We start from the raw sequence: 26215 nt of genomic DNA, 5'->3' as shown, positions 1-26215 counted from the left end.
TATTTTTTTATGCACTAATTATCATCTCCATAAAAGTAATATATGTTCAAAAGCCAATGAAGAAGAGTCTGCTGTTGAGAGGGAAATAGTTTTTCAGGATCTCATGTACTTTCCTAGCATGCAAAGATGTCTTTTTTTTTTTTTTTTTTAGTTTTGGCACTCACCGGAAAACAAGAATGTGCTCTTTTTCAGGATCTTCTCTCAGTGCATGATGTCGTCGCTCAGAAAGATTATGAGCCCAAACTTCCATCGATGGAAGCTGAGGATGATGAAGGTGAAGAAGACTCAGTTCGGATTATTCAGCTCAAGAAAAGCAAAGAACCTCTGGTTAGTCTCTCAGGGGCACTGAAATATCTTCCTAGCTCTCTGTATTAAGAAGGAATGCACAACTGGACAGTACATTACATCAGTAGCCATCAGGTCACCATAGTAACTACTTCTGACATCATTAATGCTCTTATCCAGAGCAACATACAACATACCCAGAGCGGCCTGGGGAGCAGTTGCAGGTTAGGTGCCTTGCTCAAGGGCACTTCAGCCATTCCTGCTGGTTCAGGGAATCAAACCGGTGGCCTTTTGGTCCCAAAGCTGCTTTTCTAACCAATGGTTTCCCCCATAGCCTAATGGTCTTCAGACGTGCCAAGAAGAAAGGCAATTTGTTCTTTATGAATGGCTACTGATAAATTACACCACCTGCTTCATTTGGATTTGGAAGAGATGTTCAAATACATAGCCTTAACCCAGTTACAATAGCGTGCCCTCCATAATTATTGGCACCCCTTGTAAAGATGAGTAAAAAGGGTTAGCAAAAAATCCACCTTTTGGTGAAGTCGCTTCATCTCACTCTGAAAAAAAATGAGAAAAATCCAACCTTTAATTGAAATAAATTTATTCAGAGTTAAAACAAATCCCTCATCAAGAAAATTATTTCCAACAAAAACACACGCCACTATTATTGGCACGCCTGGTAATTACAGTGAACACAATGTAACTGAAGAATGTTTCCCATTTAAATTGTACAGTTTTGTAATGATTGGGGTGGGTAGGAACATTCAAGCTCTAATCCCTGACTTCCTGATTAACTGGGGAACAAATATGAGGTGATACAGAGGCCAAATTCCCAAAGTTAAGAGAAAACATACCAAACGAGTAAGAGGTGTGTTGACTTTCAGAAGTCAGGGGATGGTTATAAGTACTGTATGTTTCAATTAAAGGTTGGATTTTTCTCATTTTTTCAGTGTGAGATGGAGCGACTTCACCAAAAGGTGGATTTTTTTTCTAACCCTTTTGACAAATCTTTACAAGGGGTGCCAATAATTGTGAAGGGAACTGTATTTAGCAAGATTATGAATACCCAGTTATTTATTAACCACCCTTTGAAAAACACTTTCACACCAGAATAATCAGAAGTTTCTCAGTCTCAAGTCTCCCATACCTTCAGTACACAGGAATTATTTTTAATTACTTATTATTTCCAGGGGCGGCACGGTGGTGTAGTGGTTAGCGCTGTCGCCTCACAGCAAGAAGGTCCTGGGTTCGAGCCCCGGGGCCGGCGAGGGCCTTTCTGTGTGGAGTTTGCATGTTCTCCCCGTGTCCGCGTGGGTTTCCTCCGGGTGCTCCGGTTTCCCCCACAGTCCAAAGACATGCAGGTTAGGTTAACTGGTGACTCTAAATTGAGCGTAGGTGTGAATGTGAGTGTGAATGGTTGTCTGTGTCTATGTGTCAGCCCTGTGATGACCTGGCGACTTGTCCAGGGTGTACCCCGCCTTTCGCCCGTAGTCAGCTGGGATAGGCTCCAGCTTGCCTGCGACCCTGTAGAGGGATGGAGCGGCTAGAGATAATGAGATGAGAATGAGATTATTTCCAGGTACAATTAAGCACTTAGAGCAAGACTTACAAAAAAAAAAACTTTTAAACTGTGCTTGCAAATGTGCAAATCTTTTAGAAAGAACAAGCTGAATTACAAACAGGATTTATACAGAATTGCTTTTAAAAAAAAAAGCAAAAAACTGCACGTCTTGTCTACACAATATGCAATTTGGAGTGTCGTTGCCCCCCCCCCCCCCCCCCCCCCAAAAAAAAGGTGTAAAATAGAGGACAAAGTCAATTAGAAAACTAAATTTAGCACCTGAATGTGTGTAAAGGTCACTTCATTAAGATGTGTGTAAATGAATACAACACAATGGAAGGTATTAAATTTGCACCAACTCGTTTTCTGCTCTTGAGGACCAAATAAATCCAACAAGTTCCTCAAAAATTGTCAGCATCTCAAAAATAATGAAATGATGACAATATTATTGCAGTAAAATTGGTTACATAGTTGATATCCACCCCAAGTTTGCACCTCAGATCGCGACAACAATTCGTTTTTTTCAGCGTGTCTCACTGACTTTTATTGTTGTCGTGATATAAATCTCTATATGTCACTCATGAGGAAATGAATTGTTTTGATAAATTTGGGTAGTTTTTATTTGTGAATGTTTCGATATAATAAAAAGAAAATCACACGTTGGCTTGAAGATATGAAGTTTATCTTCTTGTGTTGAAAAACTCGCATAGTTCATACGAAATCCATCACAGTTCTCATCTCATTCTCATCTCATTATCTGTAGCCGCTTTATCCTGTCCTACAGGGTCGCAGGCGAGCTGGAGCCTATCCCAGCTGACTACGGGCGAAAGGCGGGGTACACCCTGGACAAGTCGCCAGGTCATCACAGGGCTGACACATAGACACAGACAACCATTCACACCTACGGTCAATTTAGAGTCACCAGTTAACCTAACTGCATGTCTTTGGACTGTGGGGGAAACCGGAGCACCCGGAGGAAACCCACGTGGACACGGGGAGAACATGCAAACTCCACACAGAAAGGCCCTCGCCGGCCATGGGGCTCGAACCCGGACCTTCTTGCTGTGAGGCGACAGCGCTAACCACTACACCACCGTGCCGCCCCCATGCAATATCGTAAACCATATTCAACGCTCATTCTTCATTAGGTAGAGTGACGTAATACACGTAGGAGAAGCAATATGCTAACAATATTGCATGCTATCAAACCAAATGAATGAAACCCACTAGAAGGGAATAGAACATGTTTTTATTCCATTGAAAAAGTGTCCTGTATGTATAATAATTCCCAATATTTCACTCTGCTGATGTCACTCTCAGTGTTTTCCTGCTGACTTTTTGTTTGTGTTGTCAAAATGGCGAACCGGTTCAAAATTAAAATTCTTTTGAATAATTCGGGTTTTTTTTATTTTTTGTGGATGTGTCTATATAATATAAAGAACATTACATAGTGGGGCGGCACGGTGGTGTAGTGGTTAGCGCTGTCGCCTCACAGCAAGAAGGTCCGGGTTCGAGCCCCGGGGCCGGCGAGGGCCTTTCTGTGTGGAGTTTGTATGTTCTCCCTGTGTCCGCGTGGGTTTCCTCCGGGTGCTCCGGTTTCCCCCAAAGACATGCAGGTTAGGTTAACTGGTGACTCTAAATTGACCGTAGGTGTGAATGTGAGTGTGAATGGTTGTCTGTGTCTATGTGTCAGCCCTGTGATGACCTGGCGACTTGTCCAGGGTGTACCCCGCCTTTCGCCCGTAGTCAGCTGGGATAGGCTCCAGCTTGCCTGCGACCCTGTAGAACAGGATAAAGCGGCTAGAGATAATGAGATTTTATATATATATATATATATATATATATATATACACAGTTGTGTTCACAATTATTCAACCCCCACTGAAATTAAGTGTTTTGGCCAGTTTGACATTGATTTTGATAATTTCAGTCATCTTATTTACAATTAAATCAAAGAAGCACTTGTAAATTAGACAAATATAACATAACATTTATAATAAAATGACCACAAATGTCTTTTCTGTGCTCACATCATTATCAGTTTTATTCAACCCCCAAGTGACATTCATTCTTAGTACTTAGTACAACATCCTTTTCCAGTTATAACATCTTTCAAGCATGAAGCATAGCTTGACACAAGTGTCTTGCAGCGACCAACGGGTATCTTAGCCCATTCTTCATGGTCAAAAGCCTCCAGTTCAGTCACATTCTTAGGCTTGCGCGCTGCAACTGCCTTCTTTAGGTCCCACCAGAGGTTCTCAATCGGATTTAAGTCTGGTGACTGCGATGGCCACTCCAGAATGTTCCAGCCCTTCATCTTCAACCATGCTCTAGTTGACTTGGATGTGTGCTTAGGATCATTGTCCTGTTGAAAGGTCCAACGTCTCCCAAGCCGCAGGTTTGTGACGGACTCCATCACATTTTCTTCCAAGATTTCCTGGTACTGAAGAGAATTCATGGTACCCTGCACACGATCAAGTGTACCTGTACCATTAGAAGCAAAACAGCCCCAAAGCATAATTGACCCCCCGCCATGCTTCACAGTAGGCAAGGTGTTCTTTTCTTCATAGGCCTGGTTCTTCCTCCTCCAAACATAGTGCTGGTCCATGGGCCCAAACAGTTCTAATTTAGTTTCATCAGTCCACAGAACACTTTCCCAAAACTTTTGTGGCTTGTCCACATGACTTTTGGCATACTGCAGTCGACTTTTCTTATTCTTTGGAGTCAGCAAGGGGGTGCGCCTGGGAGTTCTGGCATAGAGGCCATCATTACGCAGCGTGCGCCTTATTGTCTGTGCTGAAACCTCAATGCCCACATCTGACAGATCTTTTTTTCAGTTCCTCACCAGTCACACGGGGATTTTTATCCACCTGGCGCTTCAGGTAGCGCACAGCAGTCGCCGTCAGGATCTTCTTTCTGCCACGACCAGGCAGCGTTTCCACTGTGCCCTTTGCCTTGAATTTACAGATGATGCTTCCGATAGTATCTCTTGGAATGTTTAACATTTTGGAAATCATCTTATATCCATTGCCATTCTTGTGAAGAGAAATAACCTCTTCTCTTATCTTCTGGGACCATTCTCTTGCCTTCACCATGTTTGTCAACACACCAGTAAATGTCTAGAAGGAGCTGAGGCTACGTTTACACTAGACCGTATCTATCTCGTTTTCTTCGCGGATGCACTGTCCGTTTACATTAAACCACCTGGAAAAGCCGGGAAACGGGAATCCGCCAGCGTCCACGTATTCAATCTAGATCGTATCTGGTCCGGTGCTGTGTAAACATTGAGATATGCGAATACGCTGTGCTGAGCTCTAGCTGGCGTCCTCATTGGACAATGTCACTGTGACATCCACCTTCCTGATTCGCTGGCGTTGGTCATGTGATGCGACTGCTGAAAAACGGCGCGGACTTCCGCCTTGTATCACCTTTCATTAAAGAGTATAAAAGTATGAAAATACTGCAAATACTGATGCAAATACTGCCCATTGTGTAGTTATGATTGTCTTTAGGCTTGCCATCCTTCCACTTGCAAGTAGTAAGTGATGTGCGCTGGGATCACACACACACAGCGGCTTAGTCCCGAATCGTGGCTTGTGCACTTCACTCGCGCGCTGTGTGAGCTGCGCAGGGCCGGAGTGCGCACCCTCCAGAGGGCACTCGCTGTTCAGGGTGGAGTGATTTGGAGCGCAGGATGCCTGCGGAGCCGAGCGTATCCGTGTATTGGTGTTGCTGTGTGCACGGCTAACGGTTTTAGTGTAAACGCGAATCGTTTTAAGAACGTTAATCTGATGATCCGCTGATTCGACGTAATGTAAACGTAGCCTGAGTATCACAGTCCTTTTAAATCTGCCTAATTGGTGCTTAATATGCTTGATTGATGCTCGTTGACATCCACAGGTGTTTTCAATACCTGATTGAAAACACTTGAATGAACCTCTGTTCTTAATAACTGTTATAAAAAATCAACTGCATAGAAAGTCTATTTTCTGTATTATGTGAAATTTCAGTCATTTTTTTATCCATCCCAATGATCTTGTCAACTCTGTTAACTCTGTTATAAAACTGCACAAAATCCACAAAGACTTTTAATAATACGCATGACACCTGCGCCGAGTGATGTCACTTCCTCTGGCGGGAAACTTCAGAAAGGCAGTGAGGTACAGTATGTTATGTTTCTTCTGTCATTAATTTGTACAAAATGCTGAGGATTTTACACCAACAGTAGATTAATTATTCCTCAACTCTGTTATTGTGATATCGGAGTGAATCTTTTGCTAATTAAAACAAAAAAACAACAACAAAAAACAATAATATGATTAAAATCCATAAAATTCTGTTTTTATGCATGAGTTTGTGGTAGCTATTTGGAGTTAAGACACAAAATGGTTGGAAACGTCAACTCTGTTATTGTCGATTCTTTTCATAAATTGCTCGGTTCAACTATAACAGAGCTGACGATGACTAACAGAGCCAACACTTGAAATGTACCCGCAATTATTGAATGGGCCAAAATATATATGTATATAAATACCAATTTAGTTTTTTTATTATTATTTAGTTTTTAAACCTAAATTTCCATGTTCTTGAGACAAAATGAGCCAAGCATGTGAATTCCAGAATTCCACCACTGGAAAAACAGTTTATGGTTTTTCACACCATTCCAATTATCTGAAAACAGAGAAATTTGAAGAATTCGTTATTTTGAACAAATAAAAATGGCTAATTTAGAAAAGATACTAAATGTTGAAATGGATTTCTGAATAAAGTCAATTATGGAATGATGGATAATGTAGAAACTGATCCAATTTAGAGAATCAGGGTTTTTTTTTTGCTTCTTTGTTTTGGATTTTATTTTTCCCAACAATGTTTTTTTCCCCTCATCTGTACAGCATCAGCTTTCCGTTGAAACTCTGACTTTCAGTCCGTTTCAACTGTCTTGTAGGATTTATTTTAATCAAATCTGAAATAAATGTGCTTAAAATGAGAGTGCTGTTTGGGAGATATTACAAGGAACATTCTGAATCACAGCATTACGAAGCCGTGCAGATTGAGGCCGTAATAACAGGGACGCTCTGCTGCAGAACCTCAACAATTACGTTTTCCATGTCCCAAAAGAACCATCCGTACTCACAGATGTGTTTTCTTAAACCTGAAAACGCCACCTGTATTTGAACGTGTGTTTCCTGGACATAGAACATAACACACGCACTTTGGATCGTCCAAAAGCACAACAAGATCCATCATGTTCCAGTTTCCTACTGACCCGTGGTCATTCTGATCATGAAACAGAGCTAATAAAATGCTCTTGTTTTTAAATATTGAATTGACTTCATTTTCCTCCTTACATCTGGCGAATAGCATTGTGGGGGTGGGATTGGGGTGGGGGGAGAGCTTGTCATTTATGAATGGAGCTTTATGAATTCCAGAGGCAGAATGGAAAGTTTATCATCGTGTTTTCTTCCCCACGTGTACCATCCACATGCTCAAGCGGCTGTTTTTCTTCCCCCCACCTGTGATGATGATTGGAATCGAGGACCAAACATGAATCATACAAGAGCTGCTTCAATTTACTCATCAGAGAATTAAACTTACACGTTGTAAGTCACAGAGAAGTGAAATAAAAACGCAGCAAACGTGTTAGCGACAGCAAAATTTTATCGTGAGGAAATAGCGGATGGCCTTTTTTTTTCGTTTTTTGAGATCATTTCAGTGTCGAGTCACACTGATTTCATAGAGAAAACACACCCGTGTAGTTTCACACACTGGGATATGTACAATGTGTGGATTTGTTTTGTTTTTATATATTTACTGTTGATTTGCAAAATTTAGCTAATCCAGACTAAATCCCGCATTAAACACTAGTGATGTCTTGACTGTCCTTTTACTCTGTGAAACTGTTAAATGCATAAAATATAACATCGCAGTAGTCCTCTGTCATTTATTCACTAGCAATTTGGTAATCTGATCCTAAGAAATATGGCTTTGGTTCTCACCAGCAGCTTTTCCGTGCCCCTCGGGTCTCTGTGAACTGCCAGGAATGATTAGGTGTTTTTAAAAAAGCTGTAGTCGGACTGTAGAGCGGATCGGGATTGTGAGTCCATATGGAGTCCATCAGCCCTGCGCAGGCCGACACCCGCTCTTCTTACTGATGATGAGTAATTGAGCAGCCATGGGCTAAAAAAAAAAAAAAGGCCCTGCTTTTGTGTAGAATGTAAGCATGTCATTTCAGTGAAGCTCGATCTGGTATGGAGGTGTCTATTTTCTACACACGACTGAAAGCTGGAGGTAAACACTGGGTCCTCAGAATCCCTCGGGTTTGTAAAATATAGTAGAATGAGGGAGGAGATGCTGTGCTCCTCATAATGGAACTGTGTGGTGCTGAGTATTTATCGTCCAAGTGTTTATCACCCTGAGTATTTAGTGTCCTAAATATTTACTGTCCCAAGTGTTTATCATCCTGAGAATTTATCATCCAGAGTATTTATTGTCCGGAGTATTTATTTTCCTCAGTATTTATCATCCTGAGTATTTATTGTCCCAAGTGTTTAACATCCTGGGTATTTATTGTCCTTACTATTTATTGTCCTGAGTATTTACTGTCCTGAGTGTTTATTGTCCCAAGCATTTATTGTCCTTACTATTTATTGTCCTGAGTATTTATCATCCTGAGTATTTACTGTCCTGAGTGTTTATTGTCCCAAGTATTTATTTTCCTTAGTATTTATTGCCCTGAGTATTTATCATCCTGAGTATTTATTGTCCAGAGTATTTATTCTACTGAGTATTTATTGTCCATAGTATTTATCATCCTGAGTTTTAATCGTCCTGAGTATTTATCCTCCTTAGTATTTATTGTCCTGAGTGTTTATCGTCTTGAGTGTTTATTGTTCTGAGTATTTATTGTCCATAGTATTTACTGTCCTGAGTATTTCTCATCCTTAGTATTTATCGTCCATAGTATTTATTGTCCTTAGTATTTACTGTCCATAGTATTTATTGTCCTGAGTATTTCTCATCCTTGTATTTATTGTCCATAATATTTATTGTCCTTAGTATTTATTGTCCTGTGTATTTCTCATCCTTAGTATTTATCATTCTTAGTATTTAATGTCCTGAGTATTTCTTGTCCTGAGTGTTTATCATCCTGAGTATTTCTCATCCTTAGTATTTCTTGTCCTGAGTATTTATCCTAAGTATTTCCCATCTTGAGAATTTTTTTGTCGTGCATACTTTTGAGCTGAGTATTTATCCTTCTGTGTATTTATTTTCCATTGTTTTTGACGTACTGAGTATTTATCATTCTGTATATTTATCCTCTTGGGTATTTATAGTCCTGTGTATTTATTGTATATTTTGTATTTGTCTCACAGTGTTGTGTATTTGCTTGGCTGTAGTCCTGTGTGGTGCGCTGCTGTATTGAGTACCGCACCGTGGTCCCGGCCCGTTGGAGCTCAGTGGGGTTACGCAGTTATGGAGCGTGTTATCTCTAGAGGCCCTTTTCATTCCGAAAAAAGGAGGCTGTTTTTGTCACTACAATTTGGACAAGCGTTTATTTTCAGAGCTCGTCTAGCTGTTGACATGTGTGTGAGGGCTTAACCTAAACAGTTGTGGTTGAGGAGGCCATGTTCGTAGCGGTGGCCTGTTGGCAGCGCTGGCAGGGGAAGTACACAAAGTACAGATTTTCTTACATGAATGCATTTAAAAGCTCAGTAGATCTGAGCTGAAGTAAACTGAAGTGTAGTGAGGTGATGTCATGCAAATGGGTGTAGAATCGGGCCACAACATTCTGTAATGTGTTTTATTAATCAAACCCCAGACAAAAAAGCCGTGTGAGTCATCATGTCCTAATTTCGTTCTAATGTGACTTAAAAGACACATGTCAAATATTTTGCGTGTTATGTCAACAAGTTGAAGGATTTCAACAACAGTTTTCTTGTCTGAACTCAAACCTTCAGGACCAGTATTTCCTTCATTAGTTTTTCTCTCGGCTTTGGTTTTATGCTTCACCGCCGTGTTTGGCTTTCTCTACTTACTGCAAATTATTTCAATGCACTCTTCGTTTCAATCCAAAAATTTTTAATCCTCTCTGTCAGAACATTTGTGACGATATAAACTTTGAATTCATGTTAACTTGTACAATCTGACAGTTATTATTAATCTAAAGTACTTGCCAGTAAATCTAATTACTTTGCCGTTAATATGTTCTCCATTTCTGGATGTCGGAGCACTGAAAAATATGAAAGCGAGTAAAAAATATCTTCTGGGCACATTCAACTAAGAGTTCTGTTTATTAGATTATTTTAAACAAATAGAAAAAATATTAAGTGATATTTTTACACACTTCAAACTTGAAATGGTTTTATTCTACATTGCAAAAAATGATATTTTGTTGAGAGAAAATATTTTTAATATTTTTAATAAAAAATATTTTTATCAAATATTTCTTATTAGAAGATTGTGAGAACTCAAATATAATTAACAGTTACTCCACGAAATCGAGTCATACATGAGCATTTTTATTGTTAATTTTTGCAAATTCGATAAATAAAAACTTTATACAAAACGTCTGACAAAATCATTTCCGCTTAGAATGTAAACAAACCGGCAAAATGACAGGAGCAATTTGTGAAAAATGTAATAATAATAATTATTGAAAAATAAAAAGATACGTTTTTACCATCCATCCATTATCTGTAGCCGCTTTATCCTGTTCTACAGGGTCGCGGGCAAGCTGAAGCCTATCCCAGCTGACTACGGGCGAAAGGCGGGGTACAACCTGGACAAGTCGCCAGGTCATCACAGGGCTGACACATAGACACAGACAACCATTCACACTCACACCTACGGTCAATTTAGAGTCACCGGTTAACCTAACCTGCATGTCTTTGGACTGTGAGGGAAACCGGAGCACCCGGAGGAAACCCACGCGGACACGGGGAGAACATGCAAACTCCACACAGAAAGGCCCTCGCCGGCCACGGGGCTCGAACCCGGACCTTCTTGCTGTGAGGCGACAGCGCTAACCACTACACCAAAGTGCCACCCTGTTCTTGCCATCAAATACTTTTATTCAATATTTTGTTGCTTTTTAAAAATTTTTTTAATTTTAGAGTTTTGTTTTTGAGTAGAGTTTTTATTTCGTCCTCGGTTGGTTCAGCAACACGCACTGCCATTTTGTTTTTCCTCTACTCACGGTATATGAGCTGATATCCTTGTAGCTAATCAGAGCGCGCGATTGCTCATATCCAGTGGATGTGAATAGAATAAAAATATTTAGCTTGCTTTTACTATTGTTTTGCTCATTTTAAACAGTTAATTCTAGAAAGAAGCAAAATTATCTGCTAATAGAATTTTTTAACAATTAAAGCTTGAAATGATTAAAAGTGTCTAAAAGTAATCAAAATAATCTTATAATTCCATTCTAATAATCTTCTAATAAGAAATATTAGATAAATTCACCCATATTAAAGATATTTTCTCTTAACAAGACATTATTTTTTGCAGTGTATTGTCTTTCTATCTTTCTAGAAATAAGCAAAATGATCTGCCAATAAAATAAAACAATTTTAAGCTTGAAAATTGTAAATATGTCTAGAAATGGGCTTCATAGTCTTTTATTTATTATATAATAATGTCATAATGAGAAATATTAGCTAAACCTAACTTTATTCAAGATATCTGCACTTAAGTGATGTGTGGTTTAAGTTTCATCAGTTTTGGCCTTGAAACCTGGTCTTAACTTCAATTGCTTTGTTACTACTATGTTTTTTTTTTTTTACACTTTCTATATTTTTAGTCATGTAACAGACTATATGTTTATAAATAGTAACAGCAATTTAACGGAGCAAAATAATGTCTTCTGAACATCCCTGAAATGCAAACTTTTTTTTTTTCTATACTGTGAAAAATTGCTTGAACTTTTCCAGAACTTTACTGGCAACATCCAGTGAGCCTTTATTTATTTATTTATTTATTTATTTTTTACAGTGGTGGTGTCCAAATAAGGAAGTCGTTTCCAATATCCAAGATCAGCAAGATGTGCTACAAATGTGATATTGTATAGCTTACGTATGTAACACCAACCCAGGAGCAAGAAAAGCACATTTTTGAATCTTTAATTGTCGTAATTCCAACATTTCAAAACATAAAGTTACCAGAATGTTCTAACATTTTTTTTACATAAAACAGGCACAGTTCTGCTTTACTTTTAACCAGAGTTGGTCTTTTCTACCATCTGACATATAGTGTGGGGGGGTGGGGGGGTGTTCGTCTACGTTGAGGGTATTTTGTGCCGTTATTACAGTACTTATCTCAGCAATTTCTGTGTTCCAGGGAGCCACCATTAAATGGGACGAGTCGACTGGTGCCATCGTTGTAGCTCGCATTATGAGAGGAGGAGCTGCAGACAGAAGCGGTGAGCACGGCTACCAAATGTCCTGACAAAGATATGGGATATCTACTGGGATAGAGTGTGTGTTCATTTACTGTAAAATTTAAATATTTGGGACAATGTATTATCAAGTACAAGGTTTGAGATGAAATAAGAGAGAATTATTACATTTGCTAGCTTTGTTGAAGGAGGTTATGTTTTTGCCTCCGTTTGTTTGTTTGTTCCCAATGTAACTCAAAATGGAGTGAACGGATTTTGATGAAATTTGGAGGAGATGTGAAGCATGGGCCAAGGTACAAATGATTGGATTTTGATGCAAATCTGGATACGTATGCAGATCCAGGATCCAGATATGTATGCAGATCCAGGTTGTTGTGGGTTTTTTTGCTTATTCCCAATGTAACTCAAAAAGTAGTGAACAGATTTTGATGAAATGTGGAGGAAAGGTGAACCATGGGCCAAGGAACAAATGTTTAGATTTTCATGCAAATCCGGATATGTATGCAGATCCAGGATCCAGATATGTATGTAGATCCAGGATTATTTTGACTCTTTCCAATGTAACTCAAAAAATAGTGAACGGATTTAGATGAAAATTGGAAGAAAGGTGACCCATGGGCCAATGAAGAAAAGATTAGCTTTTGATGCAAATCTGAATATGTATGTTGATCCAGGATCCGGATATGTATGCGAATCCAGGATTATTATTTTTTTTGCCTGTTCCTAATGCAACTCAAAAAGTAGTGAACAAATTTTGATGAAATTTGGAGGAAAAATTATCCTTGGGCCAAGGAACAAATGATTAGATTTTGATGCAAATCCGGATATGTACGGTATGTGGATCCAGGATTATTTTGTCTGTTCCCAACATAACTCAAAAAGTAGTGAACAGATTTGGATGAAATTTGGTAGACAGCTTTAGTATCATACTATGTTCAAGTGATTTAATTTCGATGTTGATAATATGTGGCTTGGCAGAGGTATGAACTCTACCGAATTCCCTTCTAGTCAATATTATTGGTTTGTCCTTGAACAAATTCAGAAATTCTGGAAAGCAGCATCTTGCCTCACTTGTCAATAGCATATATGAATTAGGTACAAATATATTGTTCATTGTACACTTCTCATTATATAACAGCTGCTCCGATAGTATTTCCAGTTATGAGGCAAATCACAGTTTTATGTTAATGCACATGTTCTTATACTGTACGTAATCATTTCTATGGTACCAATTTACAAATATTTGGAGGATATGCCACATACACAAAAGTAAAAAAAAAAAGTTATGTTACATTGTTATGGTGAAGTTCACTATGAGGAGATGGGTTTTTGGGGTTTTTTTTTTTTCTTTTTTTGGAAGGGGTCTCCAGTGTCAGGACTCCTCAAAGACGGTCTCTGGTTTCTTGGTTACATGACAAGCTGCATTTTCTTCTTATTCATTTCAAGAAAGAGGAAAAAAGACAAACTGGTGAAGGAATAATTGTTTGTAGCTGCGATGACATCAGTGAGGACAGGATCTAACTTGTTTTATGGACGTTCCACAAAATTAAATGGAACTTTAAATGGATAGAAAGTACTATCCATGATGTACCGTTATTTAATAAAGTTGCTGTGATAGAAGAGGAATAAAACACTTCAGGATGTTCCGCTGTAGGAAAAATTTAACTTCAGGGCCTTAAGAGTAGTTTCGTTTCTTGTCCGGCTGCATCAATACACCATATCAGCAATCATTATAGTCCTACATGTATCATCATCTTAACAACATAAGTCATGACATGACATTGTAGTAGTGCTCTTAGATTTTTGGACCCTCCTGCAACTTGATGTCAGCTTGTGCCCTTGTTGATTCAGGTCTTCTCCATGAAGGTGATGAGCTCAGGGAGGTCAACGGAGTTCCAATGGAAGACAAGAACCCTGAGGAGGTCATCCCCATACTGGTACATGGCTTTATATTTCACTGGATGTATGTTTCTGCTTGCTCCTTTGACCCACATCTCTGTTTTCTATTTATTTCCTTGTGGGATTTGTTACATGACTCCAATCTGCGTTTTGTAAGCTTTTATTGGAATAGGATCTCACTTTCACATCTTCCAGGCACAGTCAGATGGGGCCGTAACCTTCAAAGTGATCCCAGGCACCAAAGACGAGCTGGAAGCCGATGACACCGAGGTAATATGCATCCCGCCATTGGAATTCCAGCATGTGGAAGGCGCGGTTTTCTATGATTCAATTTGCAACACAGAATAATCAGAACCAAATGGAAAGGGGGGGATTTGTGTAACATAGAAAAACCCACAAACGACTCTTTTAGGTCTTCGTCAGGGCGCAGTTTGACTACCATCCGAAAGAGGACCCTGCTATTCCGTGTAAAGACGCGGGGTTGGAGTTTGGGAGGGGGGACGTGCTGCAGATCGTGAATCAGGAAGACGATACTTGGTGGCAGGCAAGACGGATCGGTGCTGATGCCAACCTTCGAGCTGGACTGATCCCATCCAGGCAGCTACAGGAGAGGTAATAACATAAAACTCTCATTTAATTAATTCGTTCACTCATTCATCTTCATCTTCGGTAAGCGTTTTCTCCTGGTCAGGGTCACGCTGATTCCAGAGTCTATCCCAGGAATGCTGGGACACACATTCACGCAGTCATTCACACCTAGAGCCAGTTTAGCATAGCAGGTCCACCTGGCATGTTTTTGAGAGGTTGGAGAAAACTGGAGAACCCGGAGGAAACCCATACAGACCCAGGGAGAATATAGAAAACTCCACACAGACAGTAACCCAAGTTCAGGATCGAACCAGGGACCCTGGATCTGTGTGGAAGCAACACTTCCTGCTGCTAAATATACTGCTTGCTAGGTCTCAGGAAGGATTAATGCATGCTAGGAAACATGGCTATTGCTCTTAATCATATATTGCAATATTTATCTTAAATTTATCTGGCTTGCTAGGAAACAAGGCTACTGATTTTAATGTTAGCTGGCTTACTAGCAAACATCTCTACTGCTTTTGATCATATAGTGTAATTGTTACTTTAAAGTTAGCTGTATTATTAGCAAGAATAGCTGCTGGGATTAATTTTAGCTGGCTTATTAGCAAACATAGCTTCTGGTTTTAATGTTAGCTGGCTTATTAGCAAACATCGCTACTGCTTTTGATCGTACGGTGTAATTGTTATCTTAACGTTAGCTGGATAATTAGCAAGAATATCTGCTGGTTTTAAAGTTAGCTGGATTATTAGCAAACATAGCTTATGATTTTAATGTTGGCCGGCTTATTAGCAAACATAGCAACAGGTTTTAAAGTTAGCTGGCTTATTAGCAAATATAGCTTCTGATTTTAATGTTAGTTGGCTTATTAGTAAGCATAGCTACAGATTTATAAGTTTGCTGGCTTATTAGCAAACATAGCTTCTGATTTTAATGTTAGCTGGCTTATTAGCAAACATAGCTACTGCTTTTGATCGTACAGTGTAATTGTTATCTTAACGTTAGCTGGATAATTAGCAAGAATATCTGCTGGTTTTAAAGTTAGCTGGATTATTAGCAAACATAGCTTATGATTTTAATGTTGGCTGGCTTATTAGCAAACATAGCTACAGGTTTATAAGTTTGCTGGCTTATTAGCAAACATAGCTTCTGGTTTTAATGTTAGCTGGCTTATTAGCAAACATCGCTACAGGTTTTAAAGTTAGCTGGCTTATTAGCAAACATAGCTTCTGATTTTAATCTTAGTTGGCTTATTAGTAAGCATAGCTACAGGTTTATAAGTTTGCTGGCTTATTAGCAAACATAGCTTCTGATTTTAATGTTAGCTGGCTTATTAGCAAACATAGCTACATGTTTTAAAGTTAGCTGGCTTATTAGCAAACGTAGCTTATAATTTTAATGTTAACTGGCTTATTAGCAAACATCGCTACCGCTTTTGATCGTACAGTGTAATTGTAATCTTAACGTTAGCTGGATAATTAGCAAGAATATCTGCTGGTTTTAAAGTTAGCTGGATTATTAGCAAACATAGCTTATGATTTTAATGTTGGCTGGCTTATTAGCAAACATAGCTACAGGTTTATAAGTTTGCTGGCTTATTAGCAAACATAGCTTCTGGTTTTAATGTTAGCTGGCTTATTAGCAAACATAGCTACAGGTTTTAAAGTTAGCTGGCTTATTAGCAAGCATGGTGATTGATTTGAATTAGACAATGCAGTAGTAATCTTAAAGTTAGCTGGTTTACTAGCAAATTTGACAACTGGTTTTAACGTTAGCGGCTTACATGGTAAACATGGCTACAGGTTTTAATCATAGCTACAGTTTAAAAGTTATCTTAAAGTTATCTGGCTTGCTACCAAACATGGTTAGCTACTGGTTTTAATGTTAACTGTGTTGTTTACTGATTTTAATCACACAATGTAACAGTAACTTGATTTATATCCAGGGGTGGCACGGTGGTGCAGTGGTTAGCACTGATACCTCACAGCAAGAAGGTTCTAGGTTCGAACCTCATAGCTGCCTGGGGCCTTTTTGTGTTGAGTTTGCATGTTCTCCTCGTGCAGGTTTCCTCCAGGTGCTCTGGTTTCCTCTCACAGTACAAAGACATGTAGATGAGGTCAACTGGCTACTCTAAATTGCCCATAGGTGTGAACATAGGTGTTTGTCTTTGTGATAGATTGGCGACCTGCCCAGGATGTACGCCACCTCTTTGTCGTGGTCAGCTGGGATCGGCTCCAGGTTCCCCTATGAATCTGATGGATAGGCAGGATGGATGAATTTTTATCCAGATGATTTTCATGAAATTTGCTGAAATATGTAACTACTGCTGCACTTGTTCTGAAACATGCATGTACTCTAGATTGCTGATGCTATGGCAAGTGTAAGACGAGGAAAGTACAGAGCTCCGGTTTCAGGAGAGCCCGATCTGATCTCAGTCTGAACTCGATCCCTGCTCCTCTCATCACGAGATGAGACACGGTCAGGGGCTGAACACAAGCACTATCGCTCACGAAATAAGAAAAAAAAACCCTGAAGGTCTTGTGAGACCCACAAATGCATCTTCATCCACATTTTCAGAGCTCCATCCATTATATCCAGACAGGCCTGTCCTGGCCAACAAACGACAACAGGAATTTCTCAGGTTGGAATTTTTCTCTGGTTCACTATGCGTGCGTCCGTCCGTCCGTCCAAATGGTCTAATCTAATCACACAAAGTAATGGCACAGGTGCCGATTCACTCTGGACACTCACTTTTGGAGTGGATGGAAAATCAGGCAGCACTCAGAAGACCATGATGTGCATCACAGATCTGAGCTTGGAGCAGCAGCAGTAGAGATCTTGGCAGAGATCACAAGGAGAATTTCTCCTCACTGTGACTCGGGCCTTTGTGTTTGAGCGCTGCTTGAAACAAGTACCGAACATGTTACGCAGACTGATGTGATCATGGAGCTGGCTGTGAAGATGTTTTCCTCTGATCTCTCTCTCTCTCTCTCTCTCTCTCTCTCTGCAGGAGAGTGGCTTTACAGAGGCCCGAGGTGCTGTTTCAGATGTCGAGAGCGCTGAAGATGAAGAACGCCGGTAAGCTCAGTCTGTAGTCATAATCAGCACACAGAGACAGAGCGGTCGCAGGGATTACTGATAATAATCACGATTATTGACAATATGAAGCAGAAATTTCCACCAACCACCATCACGTTCACAGCAGCTAAACGATAAAGGCTTAAATTCTTAAATATAAAACATTTACAGGTTCTTTGGCTTGTTCCTTATTCTAGAGCCTTTACATTTAAATGTCGTATTTCCTTATCAGTTTACGAAGAGGAATTTTTTTTAGGACTTTATATAAATATTTACTATATTAAGTTTTTTTTTTTATTTCAAGCAAGTGTTGCGACTCATAGAGTAAAGAACGCAAGCTTTTTTTTACATTAAATAAATTGAGTGAAATTACACATCATAATTACATATGTAAAGAAAATAAACGGATTTTTTTTCCTCCCCATACCTGCGTTTTTTCCCCCAATATGACTTTTGTTAAATAAATAAATAAATAAATAAATAAATAAATGTGAATAAAATTTTAAAAAATTAAGATTTCCTTTTTGACTTGCGTGCAAAGGAACACATTCAGTAAAAGAGATAATTTTATGTAAAACATAATATATTGTTATATGTTACACACTGTATAAAAAAAGTAAAAAAAATTAATTGTGGTCTTGTAAAATATTAATATTACAGTATTTTGCTATTATAGTCAAATAATTAAGTTATTCCACGAAATCGAGTCGTGCATGAGCTGATATAAGTCATGTACAACGAGATTGAGTGGAATAACTGTTTTATTCTATCCACATTCGCTGGATTTTGAGAAACAGAGCATTTTTATTTTTAGCAAATTCGATAAATAAAAATGGCGAAAAGACAGTAGCAATTTGTGAAAAATGTGATTATTTAAAAATTTTTTAAAAATACGTTCTTACCATATGGGCGGCACGGTGGTGTAGTGGTTAGCGCTGTCGCCTCACAGCAAGAAGGTCCGGGTTCGAGCCCTGTGGCCGGCGAGGGCCTTTCTGTGTGGAGTTTGCATGTTCTCCCCGTGTCCGCGTGGGTTTCCTCCGGGTGCTCCGGTTTCCCCCACAGTCCAAAGACATGCAGGTTAGGTTAACTGGTGACTCTAAATTGAGCGTAGGTGTGAATGTGAGTGTGAATGGTTGTCTGTGTCTATGTGTCAGCCCTGTGATGACCCGGCGACTTGTCCAGGGTGAACCCCACCTTTCGCCCGTAGTCAGCTGGGATAGGCTCCAGCTTGCCTGCGACCCTGTAGAACAGGATAAAGCGGCTAGAGATAATGAGATGAGACGTTCTTACCATCAAATACGTTTATTCCATATTTTGTTGCTTTTTTTGTATTTTTTTGTATTGCTTTCGAATAGAGTTTTTATTTCATCCTTGGTTGGTTCAGCAACACACACCGCCATTTTGTTTTTCTCGACTCACGGTAGATATATGAGCTGATATCTTAGTAGTAGAGTAGCCAATCAAAGCATGCGATTTCTCATACCCAGTGAATGTGGATAGAATAATTCCCATTAGTCTTTATTTATGCATAAAACACTATAATGAGGAGGATGTGAACTTTATTTTAAATACTTTTCAAGTTTATTTGTTTCCCCCATTTAGTAACATTATTCTTTTTCTATATTTGATTTAAAGATACTACAGTATAATGTTTTATTGTGCTGTTAAACTTTTCCTCTTTGTCTCTTATACAGGACAAGTGAACTTCATACTGTATGAGTTCGGTATAGCAATATTTCAACTAATTAACTGTTTGTTATAGTTATTTTCTCTTGACAGATTGAAATAAGGTGAGTTTAAAGTGATGGCGTACAAATATTTTATTCGTCAGTTTATCCAAAGAGATTTTCACTTCAAGCACAGATCTGAGCTTTTGATCATTTATAAGGAGGGAAAAAAGTGGCTGTTGGACACACACACACACACACACACACACACACACACACACACCTTCTAACACACACCTTCTAATTCAATAGTTTTTCTTTATTTTTATTAATTAAAGTCACTTCATGTTTTAAAGTAATGATGGATGTCGTTTCTCTTTACTTCGTTGTTCGGTTCTTGACGTAATACTGTATGGATCACTACAGTTATGGATGGAATCGGGCTATTTACTATTTACTGTTTGATCTCAAACTCATTAAGAAGCAAGAAACTCATCCACTAATTAACTTTTGACGAGGCACACCTGTTAATTGAAAAGCATTCCAGGTGACGACCTCATGAAGCTGGGTAAGATAATAAGAATCAATAGTGTGCAAAGTGTCATCAAGGTAAATGCTGGATACTTTGATGAATCTAAAATAGCAAACGTATTTTTTAAACACTTTTTTTTGTTTACCACATAATTCTATATATGTGTCATATGTTATTTCATAGTTTTGATGTCTTCGGTATTGTTCTATAATGTCGATGTTACAGGTAAAAAAATTTCAACCTAGGCAATTTTTTTTTTTTTGGACCTGGATTAAAATTTTTAACTGAGTTCACAATTTCCAACTTAGGTAAGATTTTGGATTGTCTAAGATTCTTAAAAGGGATTGTCCATCACTTCTTTTATCTCTCTTTCATCCATTTCCTCTCTGCCTACACCTACCCAATATTTCCTCTTGTCTGTCTGTACATATTCCACATTTTTTTAAACATATCTTTTTTCATACGTCACCAGGGTTCAAACTTAGAACCTTCTGATTCTTAACCCAACACATTAACCACTACACCAGCGATGATTATGATGGAATGAGTGATAAGTTACATATTTTGAATTTATTAACAAGTCCGGTCTTATTACGTCATCAAGTAGTTTAAAATACAAACTCTTTCCAAATCTGAAACCCAACCCTAGATATAGTAAGTCTCCCGAATACAAGTAGCAAATTATGAACTGGGTTAAAAATTCGAACATAGGTTGAAAAATTCCACCTGACCTACAATTCTGATCTGGAACACAGAGAATACAAAATACAGAAAAACCTATGAATGAGTAGAGTGAGGGTGTACAAACTTTTGACTGGCAATAATATGATTAAAATCCATAAAATTCTGTTTTTATACATGCCATGTGGTAGCTAGTTTGAGGCTAGTGTATGGAGTTAAGACACAAAATGGTGGGAAACGTCAACTCTGTTATCACCAAGTCTGTTAATGGATTGCCCAGTTTAACAATAACAGAGTTGACGATGACTAATAGAGCCAACACTTATTTTATATATATAATCTCATTATCTCTAGCCGCTTTATCCTGTCCTACAGGGTCACAGGCAAGCTGGAGCCTATCCCAGCTGACTACGGGCGAAAGGCGGGGTACACCCTGGACAAGTCGCCAGGTCATCACAGGGCTGACACATAGACACAGACAACCATTCACACTCACATTCACACCCACGCTCAATTTAGAGTCACCAGTTAACCTAACCTGCATGTCTTTGGACTGTAGGGGAAACCGGAGCACCCGGAGGAAACCCACGCGGACACGGGGAGAACATGCAAACTCCGCACAGAAAGGCCCTCGCCGGCCCCGGGGCTCGAACCCGGACCTTCTTGCTGTGAGGCGACAGCGCTAACCACTACACCACCGTGCTGCCCATTATATATAAATAAAAATTGCACAAAACGGGAATGGACAGATCAGCTAAATAAATACTTACATGTAATTTTTTGCATCGATAAAAACAGTATGTAGTAAACATTTTTTATATAACTACTGACATATTGAATTTTTTGGTGTGTGTTTTTTAGATCAGCTTCTTATCTCATGGCCCGTCTTCACATAACACTCAAAAGCACGACATTTTTTTTTTAAATTTGCTTTCAATTCCCAGAATATTTTTGGATACATTTGGCGAGATCACAGCGACTGAGATATGAGCTGAGAGACGGACACGTGTGTGTGATTGTGTGTGATTGTGTGTGAGCCAGGGCTCTGATGATTCGATGAATAACCCCATCGAGTCAGAGGAAGTGCTGTAAATCCCAGCGGCTCTGCTGGACACGTTAAGTGTTTTACTGTGTGTGAACAACACATCTCTGCTGAGAGCTCAGAAAGATGTGCACTCGAAGGCCATGAGGATTAGGGGTTACACTGCAAGCGGCCTCACCGATCATGGCAGTCTGAGCACAGCGTTTACAGCTAAAGACTTCTGCATGGACTCACTTAAGAGGCGTTTAGGGCGATCGAATTCCCAAGCCGCAACAGTCTGGTGTTAATGGTTGACAGATGGGTTGCCTCTGTCTTAGAGCTTATATATATATATATATATATATATATATATATATATATATATATATATATATATATATATATACGTTAATAAACACTCTGTCTTCCTGCCTTATACCATCTCAGCCTCTCTCAATTCTGATTGGTCTGAATCAGCAACTCAAATCACAGGTTTATATCAACACGCTAGTTCTAATACATTTCTATAATCTAATTAAAAATGGGGCGGCACGGTGGTGTAGTGGTTAGTGCTGTCGCCTCACAGCAAGAAGGTCCTGGGTTCGAGCCCCGGGGCCGGCGAGGGCCTTTCTGTGTGGAGTTTGCATGTTCTCCCCGTGTCCGCGTGGGTTTCCTCCGGGTGCTCCGGTTTCCCCCACAGTCCAAAGACATGCAGGTTAGGTTAACTGGTGACTCTAAATTGACCGTAGGTGTGAATGGTTGTCTATGTGTCAGCCCTGTGATGACCTGGCGACTTGTCCAGGGTGTACCCCGCCTTTCACCCGTAGTCAGCTGGGATAGGCTCCAGCTTGCCTGTGACCCTGTAGAAGGATAAAGCGGCTAGAGATAATGAGATGAGATGAATTAAAAATGGATTTAAGACAAATAATCATTAATTATTTGACACTTTCAGTGAAGAGATTGTTTTTTGCATTTATGGAAGGAGTCTCCAGTGTCAGTGTTAAAATTGTAAGTTTTTCCTCCGCATGAAAGTCTTCAGGATGGAGAAGTTTACACTTTTTTTCTCGGTAACATGACAAGCTGCGTATTTACCTCATGAGAGGACAAAAATAAGAGAGGCTGGTGAGGGAACGCCTCTTTAGAGCTGCTACCACATACGTAAGAACTTGATTCAGTGTTTTTCTGCAACATTAATTCACAATTATTCGCCTCAGGCTCAGTGAATATCGGTGAATAATAATGAGATGAAGTTGAGGTTATTATTCACTGAGGCTGAGGAGGATAATTGTCAATCCCAACTTACCTTTGAATATTTTTAGACCAAACTTTGTAGCATCTTTAGTCAAGTCAAGTTTATTTGTATAGTGCATTGAACAACAGAAATTGTCGTAAAGCAGCTTTACAGAAAATTATAGACTTTAAACACAAGCTAATTTTATCCCTAATTTATCCCCGATGATCAAGCCTGTGGTGATGATGGCAAGGAAAAACTCCCTCAGACGACATGAAGAAGAAACCTCAAGAGGAACCAGATCCAAAAGGGAACCCATCCTCATTTGGATGATAACAGATAGCATGATTACAAATAATTTGCTTCTATAACTGTATCCTATATAGAGTAGTCACAAAGTATAACTGCGAAACCAGGAAATTCATTATAGTTTGAACATGAAGTCTGTTTTGCTGAAGTTATAAACTGTTCATTGATGGAAACTTGAGTGCAAAACTGTTCATGACAACCGACTGCAGTCCTAAAGTTAGGGTTGCCACATCTGAGTTGTAAAAAACCGGGACACATCGGTCGGCGGCCGCGCCTGCGCGCACGTACGAGCGCGGGGGTTGAGGGCTGCGGACACGCACATCTACGATGCCTTATGCCTTATGTGAATGTTCACGTTTAAAAATAAAACAGTTCAACTGGTGCAGTTAGGCGTTTAGTTAAAATTCATTTTGTCTTCTTAACCCTTAAATGGGCACTACCACAAATATTATTACAAAAAATAATTTCATATAGGAATGATCTTATTTGGACGCCAATATTTTTTTTTAACAAATATTTAATAGTAGGCTAACAGCCCCCTGAAGAGCATGCATCTTACTTTGAAGCTTTAGGCCAAGTTTTAATTACATACAAAAATAAAAGAAAATACATTTGACTCCATAAACAAGTTTTGACATTTGTCTCTTCATAACAATAGTAGGGGTTAACAAAGTAAAGTTATTTTTATAGGGATAATCTTTTTTGCCCCCCTCCCTTCTTTGTCAGTGCAGGTTTTGAACAATGTTGAATGTCACATGTCTTTTTTTCTTTTTGACAGGTACCGGATCTTCTACTTCATTCTGTCCGACTCCCTCATCGTCTGTCTCTCCTCCCATTCCGTTTCCAAATCAAAATAATACAAATATAATCAATATAATTTCTCTCAGTCTGCTTCGTTGTTGTTTTAGCCTTTTCTCTGGAGAACTGAACTTTAAAAGTTAGACTACCGTATCATACCAAATAGCCCTAATCCTTTGTTTTAATCACAAGAGAGAGGTGCTATGTTATTGGGACAACTGATTTATTCATTTCTCACGCCAGTGTTCAGGCATTCTTTTTTGATATATTTAATGATTTATTTAATGATTCATTTATTGATGAAATTGGCCCAGGCTTTAGAACCAGCCTTTATCAGAATCAGAACATAGGAAGTAGACAGCCAGCCTACTCGCGCACCGACCAAGGGAACTCTCACCTATTGTTTGGTATTACGGTATTCCAGTATCTTTGATTTCGCGCGGCCGCCGTTGTATTGACCACGATCACCTAGCAACGGCGACTGGCTGCGTGCGCAAACATTCGGTGAGGCCACACAAGTAGCTGCCTACAATATGCCCGCTTACGTGAAAACTATTAATATGTTAAGTGGCTGCGAGAAACATTAATGATTTGTGTTTATTTCAATGGGGGATAATGTGAGGAAGTAAAAAACCGGGACAAAACGTGTCCCGGGAAGGTTATTCCATTTTCCTGGACATTTTCCATTTTCCACAAAAAAACCGGGACAATCCCGGAAAAACCTGGACGTGTGGCAACACTACAAAGTTAGCAAGTCAACTGGAGTCCTCAGGCATAAAAGCATTACTATAAGTATCCAGAGCGTCTTCCAAGTGCGACTTTCGGCTGTCCATATGGGGCCGTCCTCTACAGGAGTGATGTGATGAGACTCCAACCAGAAGTAGGCCGTCAGGATGGATCAGGCAGGTCCGAGGAGCAGAAGAGGTCAGCATCTTACTGGTGTCTCAGGATCGACACGTAACTCAGAGAGGGACAGACAGAGGGAAGAGACAGGGGGACACAGGTTGTTAGGTATGCCCAATGTCACCTAAAGAGGAAGAACAGGATACATTTTGCACTGAGTGCAAGCAGGGACTCTGGCAAGACTATCTATGACAGCGTAACTAAAAGGGGAGAGCCAGAAGGTAACAGACATGAGTCCTTTAGTGCTTTTAGGAACAGTATTTTCTTTTATCATTTGTAATTCTTCCTCACTTACAGTGACGAAGCGATCGGCCGCCATTTTGCCTAGTCGTTCAAGGTGATTATCGAGAAATGGTCCGAATCACTCGACCAATCAGCGCACGCGATTTCCTATAATCACCTGCGTATTTATATTAAATGTAAATATAAATGGAAAAAAACATGAATGTCTCATTTTATTATTCATTCATTCATTCATTATCTCTAGCCGCTTTATCCTTCTACAGGGTCGTAGGCAAGCTGGAGCCTATCCCAGCTGACTACGGGCGAAAGGCGGGGTACACCCTGGACAAGTCGCCAGGTCATCACAGGGCTGACACATAGACACAGACAACCATTCACACTCACATTCACACCTACGCTCAATTTAGAGTCACCAGTTAACCTAACCTGCATGTCTTTGGACTGTGGGGGAAACCGGAGCACCCGGAGGAAACCCACGCGGACACGGGGAGAACATGCAAACTCCGCACAGAAAGGCCCTCGCCGGCCCCGGGGCTCGAACCCGGACCTTCTTGCTGTGAGGCGACAGCGCTAACCACTACACCACCGTGCCGCCTCATTTTATTATTATTATTGTTAAAAAAATTAAAATCGCTGTTGTATAAACACTTTATAGAAAAAATAATCAACTTCAAGGTTGTAACTGAAACTCTGCTTTACATCATCGTTGATAATTTTCCTGTAAGAGAAAAAAACGTTTTTATTTCTGACAAAATAATTTGAATATGTATTATAATAATTTTGTCCAAATGTCCGAATTCATGCATCGGTTCATGTTGAATGTTGTGGTTGGAAATTTCTTTACTCACAGATTGAATGAATGTTGGTTTAAGTTTATTATTCTGCTTATTCGGTTCAAATCTGTATTAGCGTAACTACCGATGCATTAATGGATATTTTTCCGAACACATTTCAAGTGTTGACTCTTTTAGTCATCGTTAACTCTGCTGTTGTTAACTGGGCAATTAATTATTAAAACTGGG

General features: G+C 39.5%; 1 protein-coding gene across 1 annotated transcript in view; it reads left to right on the top strand.

The window, feature by feature from the left end:
- The window catches only part of mpp7b (MAGUK p55 scaffold protein 7b), a 132589-nt gene that overhangs the window by 37547 nt on the left and 68827 nt on the right, over positions 1-26215 (top strand). The window contains exons 5-10 of the mRNA XM_060905435.1: positions 193-327; positions 12185-12266; positions 14094-14179; positions 14337-14411; positions 14554-14753; positions 17741-17808. Coding sequence (XP_060761418.1) covers positions 193-327; positions 12185-12266; positions 14094-14179; positions 14337-14411; positions 14554-14753; positions 17741-17808 — 646 coding nt within the window. The remainder of the gene's footprint in view (positions 1-192; positions 328-12184; positions 12267-14093; positions 14180-14336; positions 14412-14553; positions 14754-17740; positions 17809-26215) is intronic.

The sequence above is a fragment of the Neoarius graeffei genome, chromosome 23 (assembly GCF_027579695.1).
Source record: "Neoarius graeffei isolate fNeoGra1 chromosome 23, fNeoGra1.pri, whole genome shotgun sequence".
NCBI lineage: Eukaryota > Metazoa > Chordata > Actinopteri > Siluriformes > Ariidae > Neoarius > Neoarius graeffei.
Note: the sequence above shows the minus strand (reverse complement) of the source record. Positions and strands in the feature narration are given on the sequence as shown.